Source organism: Dermacentor variabilis, chromosome 9 (genome assembly GCF_050947875.1).
Source record: "Dermacentor variabilis isolate Ectoservices chromosome 9, ASM5094787v1, whole genome shotgun sequence".
Classification (NCBI taxonomy): Eukaryota; Metazoa; Arthropoda; class Arachnida; order Ixodida; family Ixodidae; genus Dermacentor; species Dermacentor variabilis.
In genome coordinates, this window is record NC_134576.1 from 109,962,352 (window position 1) to 109,977,911 (window position 15,560).

General features: G+C 43.3%; 1 protein-coding gene across 1 annotated transcript; it reads right to left on the reverse strand.

Annotated features, from left to right (window-relative positions):
- Positions 1 to 372: 372 nt before the first annotated feature.
- Positions 373 to 15,475, reverse strand: NitFhit (ntrilase and fragile histidine triad fusion protein NitFhit). Its single transcript, XM_075668989.1, has 11 exons — positions 15,325 to 15,475; positions 14,900 to 15,114; positions 14,184 to 14,339; positions 13,376 to 13,579; positions 10,731 to 10,841; positions 8,165 to 8,266; positions 6,952 to 7,126; positions 5,601 to 5,717; positions 4,089 to 4,234; positions 3,036 to 3,134; positions 373 to 578 (listed from the first exon to the last, which is right to left on the reverse strand). The coding sequence occupies exons 1-11, from the start codon at positions 15,326 to 15,328 to the stop codon at positions 486 to 488; spliced, it is 1,422 nt and encodes a 473-aa protein (XP_075525104.1). The 5' UTR covers positions 15,329 to 15,475; the 3' UTR covers positions 373 to 485.
- Positions 15,476 to 15,560: the final 85 nt, after the last annotated feature.

Genomic DNA, 15,560 nt, shown 5'->3' on the forward strand with positions numbered 1-15,560 from the left:
TGTTGCTGGGCTAGTAGTAACTAGCAGTAGTATAGTAGTAGCTACAATTTGTAGATCAAAATATGTGCCATAATCTAACTAATGAAAAGGTTAATTACCATATATATATATATATATATATATATATATATATATTCATTATTTGATTAAGCATATTGATTTCTCATAGAACTAATGGCCACCTCATCGAGCTATTTAGATTAAGGGTTTGAATTGTGCTATCAGCCAGAGGCGATTTTTAGAAATTTGGTGCAGCTAAAGAACCTATCCTGAAATTTATTTGCTTTGATATGCATACATGTGCAAACGCTTTTAGCAAATGCTACACACCTGCGTTCACCTATTGTACAACAGAGTCCTGTAGACTGAAAATTATTTTGAAAAGCCTTTAAACCACTTTTATTTACAAGCATCATATATATTTGTACGTTAATGTACAAATGCTTCGGAAATAAAGCACAGATCCTAGAAGTTGCTAATATTGGTCATTGAAATAATGCCCTCAGCAGCCGTGCCTCTTCTGCCATCTCCTCAGCAGACCTTTTTGGCTTCTTGTCGTCCTTGTCGTGTTCTTGAAGCTGCAAGGTTGCACGAGAAACACCGTGAACAAGAAATAACTTGGAGGGGAAGGCTTGTACTGAACAAGCTAACTATACTCGGTGTCCCATTTATTGTGTTTAAAGAAAGCAAGCAAATCCTTCTGTACGGTCGAAACCAACCATACATTGTCGGCAGGCTCGAGGAGAAGCATCCAGTATTGTTTATTCTCATAAGTAGAGTTCTAAAGAGATTTATTTACTGGGAGCTAACAGCTAACACGACGGGAACAGAACTCAGAATACAAGCTCAAGCGGTGATCTTGTGCCTGGTGCCGGTGCTGGTGATTGGACAGCACTCCTTGTGTTTGCTCCAGAGTGGTTAACACTAATTATTAAACTTCTTAATTACCAACTTTACGGCCACAATGAATGTCCATGCGAGGCCTTGTAAAGCACATTTCAAAATATCAATTTCATACATTTGCAACACATTAAAGTTGCAGAGCTTCTTTTTCTATGCCTAAAAGAAAGCCTGAGATGTTATTAAAAACCGCGACAGCCTGCTGCTTGGACACCACATAAGCCTTCAGTATGCAAAAACAAGCTATGCAAACAGAGAGGTGTCATAGGAGTTCATAAGATTTCATATGCAAGAACTTGAGAGAGGAACAGGGAAATGACAATGTCAAGTGGAAGAAAAATTTAAAGAAATTGAGCAGTAACCATCAGAGGATGATTGTCACAATCAAGCAACAGCTTTTCAGTAGCTCTTCTTATATGTGCAAATGGGACAATTATTAACGCTGCTAGTTAATGCTATGAGGCGTGTGGGAATGCTGCAATGCACTCGTCAGGTAGTCTTCAACCTCACCATGAAACGAAACGAGAGATGCACCAATGTACATATTCATTTCTCTTGTACTCATAGTTACCAGGTATACTGAGACGAGCATCTCACAAAGCATTGTCCGAGTTGCAAAGTGCTTTCTTTTAATCCTCTGTTCACATGCCAGTGCTCCAGCAGGGCACATCATGTTCACCAATGTGTGGTCCACACAGAACGGCAATTCTGCGTTTTCCTTTGCTGCTAGAAGCAAGAAGGTGATGCCAAAAGCACATGCACAACTAGAGTGTCTCTATCATTGTTCTTGCAATCCAAAAATCTTTTAGTCCTATGTGCAACCACAAAACAGTAAAAGCAACCCCTGAATCTCCTTATCGGACCCTCGAAACACTAAACTCGTAATCTTGCAAGTAATCTTCCAATATAGTAATCTTGCAGTGACCTCCCAACGACCTTGTTAACCCTTTGATGCCGGGCGTCTTTCTGAAACGCAACCAATTCAATATCTGTCCAAGTAACACATTAGCAAACTTTAAATACAAATGCAATCATAGGTGAGATGCTAGTAAACAACCTACATATATTTTCACAGAAATGACAATTAATTATTTTAACTAAGACGATTAGAATTCCTTGGGCAACAGGGACTTTTTGTTGCTGCCATTGTCTGTCCCTTGAAAACACCTCATACTGAATGTTAAGTCCCCTGATTCAGAGTTGATAAGAATTTCATTGAATTTCTGCATTGTTCAAAAAAATGCACTGGCTTTTCGTGCCGTTCCGCTACGTTAAAAAATGAGAGACGTAAACAACTATTCCAGCTGATAAGCTTAGTTGCACCACCTGTCGCATAAACACAAATCCTCCCATAAAATTCTTGTTTAACCAACTTCTGACTAGACGCTACCAGTCTATGGATGTTTCAAATTCGCGAAATGTCCAGGGAACATTCAGGGGTATGCATCAGAAGCCAAACAAGCATTACTCAGGAAAATTTTGCAGCCCCTTCCGTTTAAGAAAAATCCATCTCCACTTATTTGCATAAGAAGTCAAATTTAAATATAACAAAATTTTGATGTAATGAAGCAACTTGCGTCTTTTACCCATTCTGATTTATTGAGGTTTAGCTGTACTATTGTACCACTATAACATCAATGATTCAATATTTGAGACAATATTGGTTCTACTGAAGAGAGTATTCGTTTGCCTGCAGTTTACGTATGCATTCTGGTGGCAAAAATGTCAAGTACTCAGCACGAGCAACTTGAAACAGCATCTCCTGGATGCACATGCAGGCACTGGCCAGCAACTTGGCTTGACTGGGCTGCAGCTTGGCTTGACTGGCCGGCAGCTGGCAAGCCAATGTGCTGGTCCCATGTGATAACACCGATCACATGACCATGTCCCAACAGCCATGCAAAAGGCGTCAAAGTCGGCTAGTTGGAGGCATCGGGCCTGCGTTTCTTTTGAACATAGTACTTGACGACAATAATTTCTTTTGTCTATATCACCATGCACAATTCTAGTGGATCGGTGAGCACATGTTATCAGATATAATGAGGGGACTTGCATGTCAGGTGCGCTTAACAAGGTTTGACTGTATGAAAATTATGACCGGTTAGAACTAGAATTAGCTTGGCCATGGAACTGACCTTGACATAGACATTGTCATTGTGAGAGAAGTCACCCGGTTTCCTCGGAAGTACGTGCACGTGAATGTGGTTTATTGATCTGCCGGCATCAGGGCCATCCTGAAAAATTAAAGTCATTGTTAAACTTTACACAGTACGTTATATATTTAGTCTACAACCAAACATGCCCTGCAGTATCTGAGTGGACTTTTCCTCTTTTCTTTTTTCTACATTAAATAATTGTCCTGGACCTTGAAATCGAGGAAAGTACACTAGTAAGCCCCAGAGCGTCCTAAATGATTTATTGCAGTAGAAACTCGTTCATACGTTTTGGAAGAAACCGAGAGAAATAACATACTAACCAGGAAAACGTACTATCTGAAGTAACTAAAAAATTTTGTCAGACTCAACTATTGCTGACATCTACGTAATGCGAAGCATCGCGTGGATCGTTGCGACACGAGATGACACACGTTGAGCTGGTGGTGCTCCGGCACCCCGAGACGCGTTTTGTTGTTTTCTTATTGCATGGCATTATAAGAGGGCGGCGGGAAACCGGCACAAAATCGGGCTGGTGGGCGACGCCCGATACCGCCGAAGCGAAACGTGACGCCCACATCGTGCCGCCTGCAGCAGGGAACAACAGCGCATTTGGATTATCGCCTACTAAAAGCATGCAGTACGCTATCAATGGCGCTATGCACCATGCGCTGTGAAGCAGGTAGGTGAAGACACTTATCGCAATAGGTTTGGTGGCGACAGTCGTGAATTCGGCGTGCAACGACCGGAGTGGAGATTTGCTGGTACCGCAATAAGAAACTGTGCACTGTCGCTTTCACGTGAGACGGCGGCTAGATCGCGCGCGCCTCGCATCTTTTTTTTTTTATGGCATCTTGCGACCGAAAAATTTATACGATTGCGGTCTGCAGTAGGGAACGGCAGTGCGTTTCGGTTATCGCTTGCGCTATGCTTCCGACGGCACCACATGCTGTGAAACACGTAGGCGAAGATGCTTATCACAATACGATTGGTGGTGATAGCTGCAAATAGATGCGGTCGTGACAGCCAACTTGCCTGTATGGACACTGTGGAAGAAGAGGCACCAAAGTGCTTCTCTACGGCCCTCTGCACCTTTTGGACCACTAGGAAGAGATCTTGAACTTCTTCGCTCGACAGGTCGCTCAGCCGAAGTGCTGGTCTGAGTGGTGCTACCAAGACGTCTGATGGAGGTAAAATCATGGAAAAAGAAGCTGATGCAATGACATATCTGAAGTGTTGTGAAATGAATAACTAATGTGCAATCGAAGAGGAAGCTAGTGTTAATGTCTCTGTACTTTCGTGACTCGTGTCATAAATGCGAGTGAGTTTTGATAGTCAACATGCCCCTATGTCACAATGCTGTGTGCGCTTTATAAAGTACAAACATGCTTAGTTAAATTAATCAAACACAATAATGGACAGGCTGGATTACATGCAGAGAAAGAGAGAGACATCCAAATGTTCATGCCCATCTGCATACTTGCGATCGTCTGTAGTCGATCACGAACAGACAAACAGAGATACAGACACGGCAAGCATTTATATATACTCACACACAGGTTAACTAATACAATAAAGGCACATTACAAGCATAGCTAACTGTGCTGACGCAGTCCATAACACATGCAAATTATCGAGAAATGTTCCTTCTGACCGTTCTGGCAGTCACTGATGTAATATTCGCCGACGTGACGGTGACACACTGTACCGGCAGTTTGTGACGATCCAGTCTCAAGGTGCCGTCACCATGCAGCTCGTGGCACATAAAGCACCGGAACACTTTAAATACACTATGGCAGTGTAGGCAAGACAGTGCGTGGTCGGCCATGCCCTCAGCAACCCGTTTACACTTAACTAGAATATATGGGCGGTGCACCGACCACAGAGCGCCTCACCTTATCATGCTACTCATAGCAGTGGCGTTATTGATGCTAGCTAGTATTGACCATGTCTAGCCAATCACAGCTCTACCCACTGCTGGTCTAGGCCACATGTCTGCTACGACGCCAGATGCATAGTCCAGATTGACCATGCCCCCGGCGCACTTTGCCGTGATGCCCCTTCAATAGTTGGCAAAAGCAGCGCCACTGCTGTTGGTGGCACAAAATGCATCAGGCAGAGAAGCGTGGTCAGGGTGCTCAAACAGGGTTCTGGTGGTACACTCTAGCCTGGTTGTGCTGGACCCGCTCCCGTACCATCTGGCCTGGTAACACCAGCCTGGTCTGTCGAGTTTCCACAGGCTGAACACTTATATGCCCTAACTAGCCTGGTAGCGTTAGCAGGCTGCCTTGAAACAAGAAGATTATGAGCTTCCCCGGCGGCAAAGGCAGCTCTAAAGTTTCCTAGCGCCACCCTATAAGTCAGGCCACTGCATTCCAGCCTTCTCCTCTTTTTTTCCTGCACACAATTCTTTCTTCCTGGCTTTCCTGGTCTTGGTTGTTAGCTTCACAATGGTTATAATGCAATGCTATGGCACGGCCCTTTGAATGTCTCTCGAAGCAAACACAGCTACGATAAACAACAAGGTAACATGAAGGTCAAGGATACGTCCTGGAAGCACAGGCATTTTGTTGACAAAGGCCATAGACAGGGAAGACTTGTAAAATAGCTGCGATGCCTCCAACGTCACCTGGCCAAACTGGTACTGGTCCTTGTCTGGTACTTCTGTTAAAAGCATAAATAATATTGGAGTGTCTTAGAAAGGAAACGGCAAGCTGCAACTTCTCCAAGTGAGCAGATCGCAAAGCGTGCTTTAGGTCACTGACTCAGAGCTAGCCAGAAAGTGAGAAACAGCCAGCAAAAGCCGAAAGTGCCAGGTCACATGGTAGCCCATGTCTAAGAGGGAGCTGCTCCGTCCACGTTTAAGTTGGTAATCCCTGAATCTCATCTCTCAGAATTCGTCCCACACTAAAAAATGCAAACCAGGAAAATATGGCAAGAACATAAGCCATACGGAGCCTGCTTGCTGCAATACTGTCCATGTTGTGCCATATGTATGCCTGACACCACCTGCAAAACATGCAAGTTGACAATTTATGTCCTGCACATATATTAAGAGGTACTCAGCAGCTGGGTTCTGGGTGAAGAAAGCAAAATGGATGACCTAAAATCATGTTGGAACTGTTCATTACAGCCAAACTTGCCTGTATCAAACTTGCATCTAGCACGGAAATGTTTTTTATATCTGGTATTTGTTATAGGCATATATTTGTCACACAGTAATAACAGAAAGAAAAATGTGATATTTATTCAATTTATAACTAATTATTCATTATATTCATGTTATGTCGCTGTGTAGCTGTGCAAGCAGTTCTAACAGGCACACAAAATTGTAGTGCTGCTCCAAATCTTCTGTTCCATACAGGTAATCCTTCCAAACTATGCTAACACATGCATATAAATCTCCTATTGCGTGCCAACCCCTTCTCTATTTTGCACAAATAAAAACCTTCGAGTTGCAGTTAAAGATGCTTGTAAGTGTGGCTAAAACACCTAGAGTTAGTTTCACAACAATTGTTACGCTATGGTAAAATTCGTGTACTACTTTTGAAGAAAGCTGAAGTGGATGGTTTTTTCAGTTGGAATGTAAACTGCCTTGCACTCTATAGCAAGTTATAATATGGTAGGTGTTGCAGGAATGGCAACTCCTATTTCTAACTCCAAGTTGATGCAGACGCCCAAGTTTGTTGGTGTGTCCAGAATCACCAGAAAGGCTGTCGACAGAGTGCCTTTTTTCACGTTGGAGATTGTGACATGACTCGTTCTTGTACAACTGCAACTGATGCTGAAATCCGGCTTTCTCTCACTCGAGCATTCGGTTCCAAACGACTCAGATGCTCAGAACCGGTATGTTTCAAAATCTCGACAAGCATGTGGACTGATGAGTGCCAGTACTTGCCATTGCTTTTTGCGCTCCAACACGGTGAGAGGTTTCCGTAGAGGTCAGTCCTTCGGTGATCCCAAACGGGAATAGCACGTCGCACCTTCTTGATCAGATCGTGGTTGATCTCAGCCAATGCCAGGCCGACCGTGTCCGAGCATTGAGCCACAACACACCCCCACGGGTCCACCACCTGATGGGGAAAAAAAAGAAACGGATTTGCACGTCATCCCAGCACTAAAGGGGCACACACTAAACAGAAGCACCGAATCGCCTGAGACTGAAGGATCATTCTTCTAGAACTTTATATTATTTGACAAATGTAGACAAAATCTACAATGCCACGAAAAGCCGGTTAGATGGCATCGCCACCGACCTTTCATTTTTAATTTTTTTTGGTGGCCAACCAAGTTTCCACAGTACTTAGCAGGCAAAGCTGCAGAAGCTATGCACATAGCGCAGTCATGGAAGTCTTGCTCAATGCATTTCGCAGTGCAATTTCTTTTTTCTGCAACAATCTACATGCAGTAGCTACAGTAGAACCTTGGCGACATGTTTTCAAGAAAATGCAGCAACAATACGAGACAGCAGGGAAAACATAACCACCAGGACGGCAGCAAATCGCCACACTAATGACAGAAGCAGCTCTGAATGGCTGCCGGCGCTCATACTGAGACAGGGGACCGAGTGCGTGCCTGCATATAATTAAGGGCCACGTACAATGCTCCACGACAGTGGCCCTTTTTCAACTCTTGACATGCTTCACCGCATAACACAACTGTATTGCGGCAAAGATGACTGAAGAGAACCAGCGATTATGCAACACATATGTTCGTGAAGCATATTGTAAAACACAGGAAACGAGTGAAAATTCTGCCATTGCTTTACTCGGGTATGGAAAGAGGTGCGCACAGGCACCCAAGACAAGTTTCCTGGGTCACAGCACTAAACCATGTAAATTGCTCAAACACAGTTGCACATCAAAGAAATTTATAATTTGCTCACCATTTTTTCTAGCCATGGTGAGCACATTTCTCCAAAAAAAGATGTTATTGAAGTGGAAAGTTAATAAGTAATCAATTAATTCTGAATTGGTATGCCTAGCTATCTGCAACGGACAACAACATACCGAAATACAAGTTACAAAAAGAAAATTATACGAGTTATCATAACACAGCGTAACAAAACTCTTCCTTAAATAATCAAAAGCTTTAATGCGACAATAACTCACCAGTGCATGACCATAAGAAGACCGTTTGGAATTGTGCTGCCCAACTTGTGCGGCAGACACAACGTAGCACTGGTTCTCAATTGCACGCGTTCGCATCATTGCCTGCATCCACAAAAACCAACGAACAATAAAAGAACATTTAAATAATACTACAGGCGGCGATTCTTAATTGTTATTAATGATTTCTTTTTAATCCATGCGCTCGTTCCTCAGCATGTGCTCCTTACGAGTGGGCATGCTCAGCAGTCACACACCAAGTAAACAATGGCGACAGAGAACACAACAAGAATAGCACAGAAAAGAAGAATGCAAGAATGGAATGTGTATTCTTATGTAACAAGGAAGCGATGGAAAGAAAGAAAAAAATGAAAATCTTAACATCGCAAGGAAATTATGGAAATGCTCAATAATATGCAAAACTGGAGACAATTGTGCTCAATAGATGAATATAAATAGATTGCAGCTAGTTCTCAGAATTTCTGTTCTAACAAGGAGGCCAGTTACCCCACCAAAGCAAGTGAGCTGATGAAATTGTTCATTTCCTTTAGAGCATCGATAGTGCTACAGAACCCATGAGAAATCAAGCATGTTATATTTTAAAACTCCTCTGCACCTCTTACTAAAGCCGTTTTGCTTCCACTGCATAGTACATCAATTCATGTAGGCAAAAAATGTACACTCCCCAAATGCCTCCTTTCATTAAACAAACTTTTTTCTTTCCCACACATAAGACACGATATGAAATATAAGCACGAACATCATCGCCTTTTCTGCAACGGCAGTTGCAAACTTGAAACCCAGTTTACCACGGCTGTTCGTCCTATCCGTTATGCCTGTTCACCCTATCCATTAAGCCAATGATGAATGTTGTCATCACTGTCAAGTCGCCGTTATCGTATCATCAGTAGGCCAACTCTCCATTCTCAGTTACAGCCTCACCATGAGGTGAAATTATTGCAGGTGAGGGACCTTGTACAACTCTTCCTTCTCAGTTTCAGCCTCGCCATAAGGTGAACTTATTGTAGGTGAGGGACCTTGTAATGGTGGCACCCAAATATATTTCAACTACCTGGGGTCCTCTAAGGTGCGACCTATGTACAGGATTTCCTCATGAGAAACAAATCTACAGAATAAAAATGGGTTAACATGTGCAGGGCAGTACCAAGTAATGACAGGTAGCTTGCTGCAATCTTCAGTGAAAAACAAATGTGTAATCGCTTTCTACCAGTACTAATGTATCAGGCAAGAACTTGAGGTTTTTAACAAAAGAGGCTTGAGAGGAAGTTAAGGACCATGAAACAAGCAATGGAACAAAAAATTCCAGCAGTAACTTTAGGATGCAGGAAAACAGTGGTGTAGATTAGAGAGTAAATGGAAGTAGCCAATATCCTAGTTGACATTAGGAGGAAGAAATCGAGCTGGGCAGGCCATGTTAATGCATGTAGGGCAAACAACTGGTGGTATATCAGTCGCAGAATGGGTGCCGAGAGAAGGGAAGTGCAGTCGAGAATGGCAGAAAACTATAGGCAGTGCAATGAAATTAGAAAATTTCCATGTATAAGATGGGGCCAGCTGGCATGAGAAAGGGTAATGAAAGATCACTGGGACAAACATTTGTTCTACAGTGGACACAGACGGGACAACGATGATGAATGCATATGGTACACGAGCACTTTTGTGTAAGCCATAGCGCAAATAAAAACTATATACTTTTCCCACCACCGACACTGGGTAAAGGCTCCCGTTCCTGCAAAAATGTGCTGTTGAGTGTTGGATGCGCCAACAACTTCACTATTACGTGGCATTGGCGCAATGTACTCTGTAGAGGGTGGCAATACAGGCTTATTGGTTGGTCACCATGGAATGGTATCTGGGTAGCGCAGCAAAACACGGACATAAGAAGAAACAAAGACATGCACTTGTCTTCGTTTCTTCTTGTGTCCGTGTTTTGCTGCATTATTCGGATACCATTTCATGGTAAACCGTAGGGTTCACTGTATAGGAGACTCTGAGAGTGACAGCGTCTGTGCATGTATTTTGGAGGCCAGAACGGGCAATGCTGCCATGGACGAGGGCAAAGTTATGTGCATCACAAGGACGCTGTTACTGAGAAGATGGCAGTGGCTGATGTGAGAGACTGCTGCTGTTGTAGCCAAACAAGTCCAGAGCTAGAGGTATCACTAACATGCTGATATATATATATATTTTTTTTTTCTCAGTAACAAACAGCTAAACCATTGTGAAGGGAAGTGTATGGAAGTGAAGTGTATGTCAATGTCTGCTTCGATTTAAGCATAGGCAGACATTCTGGGTTATGAACAGCTGAGCTGACATTATGTCTCAGTTAATCAGTCCTGATGAATTCACAACTTTACTAAAACCACCAGATGAGTTTGGTCTGACAACACGCGGCAAATACTCCTTCATACATGAAATGTGATATCCAAAAGCAACATTCAAGTAGAATTTGCAAACAGAAAGAAAAGAAAAAGAGAATAAAAAAAAGAAATCATACACATTCACAAGGTTTGAGCAGACACAAAATGCATACAGCAAATAAACCCACCTCCCAGTGAGCCATTCCGGTGGGCACAGTAAATGCTGAAGGGTACGTCAATATCTCAGCACCCATTTTTGTCAAGCTGAGGGAAAATTCTGGAAACCTGAGGTCATAGCAGTGGAGTCAAGTAGTCAAGGAAACCAATACATCCGCAGAATCTCTTCTTGCTGGTTGTTATAAGTTAAAGCTGCACTAGTTTGTCTTAGGTACAGCCAATCTGAAATTGAACATTGCCTGTGAACAGCAGAGACATAACGTGTTTCTACATGGTAAACAGTGGTCAAACAAGGGATGCCTCAGGCCACAGCTGACATAACAACATAGTGACATGTCTTCGTCAGGGCAGTCTGGTGTTTTGCGCTAAAGTAATTATGGATTTGCACCAACTAGCCCGCCAACGCATTGTGTAGTAACTGCACTTTCTACTTTGCTTTTTTTTACTCTTAAAGGGAGACATCTTCATACAACTCAGTTTCTTTCATAGGTCGGCATGCCGCACATGAGTACAGTGACTCATACTTGCTCCCTACTCATTTCACAGGCGTGAGATTGAATGTTAATGAGTGGCAAAAGTGGTGAATGGATGCGAGTATAAACAGGAGTGAGTGCCTGTTAACATGAGTACGAACAAAAGTCAGTGAGGGTGATTTTGAGTGGACTTGAGCTGTCAACGTGAACGACTGTCAGCCATTGTAAGTTGATGTGAGCATTTATGGGAGTGCCAGCAACTGTTTATCGAAGTGACCATAAATCTGAGTGAGTGCTGGTGAACATGGGTGGGAACACAAGTACTTATCCTACGAACATATTGGTGCGTAAGTATCTGCTTATCCTATCAACCTATGGTTTCCTTGAGCCCCCCTTTTCAATATTCTTTTCCCTTTCTTATACTGCTCGTTTTTGAACTGTTTCCTTAGTTTTGGGAAGGCTAAGCCCACTAGATTGACGACGCCCACGTACATGTGAAGAGCGCTCTGCTTTTGTCGCCCCCTGCTTGTTGAAGGAATCTGCAGTGCAACCCCTCGCAGGTGTCTTCTCTGTCCCACCCAAAACCCCCTTTTCAACATGCTGACTTGCCTCACCCTACCGACACCTACATTCTCCTTCTCAATCAAGGTGGAGGAAAGTGAGCTACAAAAACGCTGCCAAGGAAAGCATTTGTTGCTCTGGGTGTCGGTTACTTCCAGGTCTTCACCTGCTTGTGAACCTCTGCCTTATTCGTATTCGTAACTGAATGCAGCAGCAGCGCTTAACCTGTCAACACTTAAAGCAATGGGCAACCATTCAGCATTAACCATACCTACATAAGCGGTGCTCCATATAGCGGCACATGCTGTGCCCAGTGTGGAAGCTGCAACATGGGAGCATGAACACTTCTTTTGGACATGTTTGTAAACTAGCCACAGCTGAGCTCATCAAGCACATGCAATAAAGGGACAGACAACCGCTCAGAACATGACTCACGATAACACCGCTAATGGAAAGATGGCTTATCGTATTGGTTAAAATGAGCCATGTCTTCCTCATAAAACATGAATTTATATTCTTAAGTCTTCACTAAATGTCACAAAAAGTGACCTTTGGCACTCCACGTGGCAAAAACACGAAGATGCATAAGAGGCCTATCACGTGACCTTCTATTAGTGTACGCAGTTCCTGGTCTTCTATTAGTATTAAAATGCAGCACACTTTTTTTTGTTATAATATTTTTCTGACTTAGACTGTACAGATAGTGATAGTGAGTGGAAAAATGCTGCTGCCTTCGCCATAATTTTTGAGGAGTTGGCATGGTTTGTCTATCGACAGAATAATGACGGCGGGGGCCAGCCAGCCATGACATAGGCGTATGCTTGGGAAAAAATGCAGTACAAATGTAAGAAAGGTCGACACAACGACACAAACTTATTGTACCTGCTTTTTATTTTCAAAAGTGGTTGAAAAGGTAAAAATGTAGACAGTTAACCCCAGTTGCACTCACTCCTGTGGAAGCAGAATGACGGGCAGCTTTCACAATTTGCGATGCAGGCTATCGATATCGCTCGAACTTCTCAGCATTGCTGGAGGACTCTTACTTTTTTTAGAGGCTGCTCAGATCGAAAAATTCTGCTTACAAAATATACATGCGCTTTTGGGAGTAACTGCTGCAGGCATAAACACTACCTGGGGTGAGCTTTGTGTTGTGCCATAAAACATAAGGTCCTTGAAAATCAGTTGTCAGTCCCTTTAAACAGGTGCATGCATGCAACACACTTCATTTATAGCTGCTTGTCTCTTGGGAGGAACCCACATCAACTTGCGCTCGTAATTTCGAGCAGAATACTGAAGTTATCCCCACAACCTCCGGCTACAGCAGATTCCCTATGCCACAGTTCTCAGTAGACATACAGTTGGCCAGAAGGGTTTACAGGACGCGGGTCCAGAAATCGGTGGCTGTGTAAAATATAAATTATACATAACAATAACGGCCATCTTGAATTATGAACCTCAGCTACAACAAGTGAAGGAGCGGCAAGCAATTCAAATTGACTGTGGCAAGACAGTAAAGAAAAAAATTTTGAAGCTTTTCAATATAGCTCGGCATGTTAAAAACATACAACGTACGCACAGCTGTGCCGCGGACTGTGCCTCGTTTAACAAAAACAGAAGGATATAATTCCGAGGCCAACTTTTCCAGCAGGTGTTGCGACAGGTACGGGAATCGTTGACCCTGCAATGGTGTAGTCTGACTCCCGGCTCCTGACCGTCCCGACGTCAACATCGAAGAGATGAACCTTGCTGTACGTTCCCACCGTGTCCCCTGTACTGTTGATGACCACATGTGTGTTGTAAATGCGGCTGCTCGGTTCATTTACGTCCTGCAAAGTTTTATTCTTGTCAGAGGAAATTTTTGTTCTTGGAGAAATCCTGTCCTTGCTTCACAGAAGAACATACAAAATGGCTTTTCAAAATTATCTCTTGGAAAGTGAAGATTAACAACTAAAACGAAGAAAAAGGAATGATAGATGCCCAAAGTAGTGTGTGAGCTTGACAATGTATTCCACTCACTGTCATTAAATGGCCAAGCACAAGCTTTCATACATATATTGTAGTGAGAGTATTCGTTCCAAATTGTGCAAAAACTTGTGCACAGAAAACAGTTTTCATTTACAAAATATTCCACTGAGGCTGGTTTGTAAAATGTGTTATAGTTCGTCACAAAGGTGAAATACACTTTTGTAGCCTCATCTACAAATGAATATGTTGAAGCTGCGCAAAACTGCTTCAACAAGAATGGCTTTATTGTGCTTTCTTCTAGACTTCGGCGACCACAGACATTTTGATAGGAAATGTAAATGTCATGCCATGAGGCGCAAAATGCAGACAGAGAGTATGCCATTGTGGATATGCCTATGTATTCATCTTTCAAGCCCTATCTACACAATGCAAGTCCCTTATATCTTTAGAAAGCTTAGAACACACCTTAACATGGACACTGCCAAGTGATAGCCAAACGCCTAGCTTCCGTGCGAGTTCCTTGTACTTGGTAACAATTGGACCATCCAGTGGCTCAGCCAATTCATATGCTTGTGCCTTCTTTTCCGCTATGAAGTCAACTGCTTCCGGTAAAAAGACCACCTAAAAGACAACAATAATGGTTAAGCAAAATCATAGGATGCATGCAGTTATATATGAAAGCTCTACTGTAAAATCACATTGCATATGGTAAATTTCCACCAAGTACCGTGTTCCGTAAGCAAGCAAGCTTAGTAAATGCGGACGCTGTACATTGTTTCGCCGTAGCTGTGACAGATGGCACTACCAATATGTTGCAATGAAATCGACACGTTTTGTCGGTGGCGTCGCCCCAGACAACGCGCACTTTTTATTTGTTGTGAACGAAACAGTCAAGTGATAGATGCAAACTAAATTTACCAGGCAATGCTAACTCTGTGCTAAGTTTCAGCTCGAACAAGCAAACAGTTTTGCCAGAAGAGTCATGTATATTTGGTGCTCCTACCTACGAAACGTCTGAGCAGTAGATGCTAGTGTTTTAATACAAGAGTCCACAATGTGAAGGCAAATATTGTCAAGGCGGCGCTAACGGGCTGTACGGCCGTCGTTACGCAGAAAAATTTTCAAAATCAACAAATATTCCAGCTTCTATTTTGCTGCAATAAATGCTCTCGAGCTCTCACCTGGGCACCTCTCTCCCGAGCTTTTTGGATAAGCGCGGAGCACGTCTCAAAGTTAGCCGCCTTATCCGAAGTGGACGTCACTTGGCACACGGCGATGAGGTTTCCGTTTGAGGAAGTCGTGCTAAACATCTTGCGTGCCGCTGATGGACGTACCAACGATCTCACGATCAGCTCGCTGAGCTTGCCTCGTGCGGTGCGAGATATGGCGGCCAAAGCTGGCGGAGAAACAGAAAGTTGACAGTCAGGACAAAGCGGAAATTACAAGCAATACGGGTGCTCGCAGCGATCCTATCAGCCTGTTCTCTCGGTCGGCGATTGCACGTGCGTAATTGCGCGGTCGCCACAGCTGCGAGCGGCCGAGATCGGACGACAATAAACTCAATGTCCAGTAACAATGCGAAATAGCAGCAGTGAAGCCGACGTACCCATTATCGTAGGACGCTTGGCAGCTCGACAATTTAAGTTCCCACGGTTGTTTTTATAGTTGGTTTCGGGTGCGAACGGCGCATTTCGCGCTCGAAAATAACGCCGACAAGTGATAAAAAGCACCTAGGGACACCTAGAGGTAACAACAAACATAGTTGTAGTTCTCCGATAGAGTAATAAAAGTGGCCAATCCCCAAGTAATAGTGTCTGTGCTGCCCTCGAGCGTTCAAAAACT

What these genes read in the sequence shown, in the direction of transcription:
- NitFhit (XM_075668989.1), bottom strand. An exon ending in GAAAAGTTGGCCTCGGAATT is followed by an intron (nt 10,842 to 13,375) that starts ATATCCTTCTGT and finishes ACTTGACTCCAC; the next exon opens with TGCTATGACCTCAGGTTTCC. An exon ending in ATGACAATGTCTATGTCAAG is followed by an intron (nt 579 to 3,035) that starts GTCAGTTCCATG and finishes GCAACCTTGCAG; the next exon opens with CTTCAAGAACACGACAAGGA.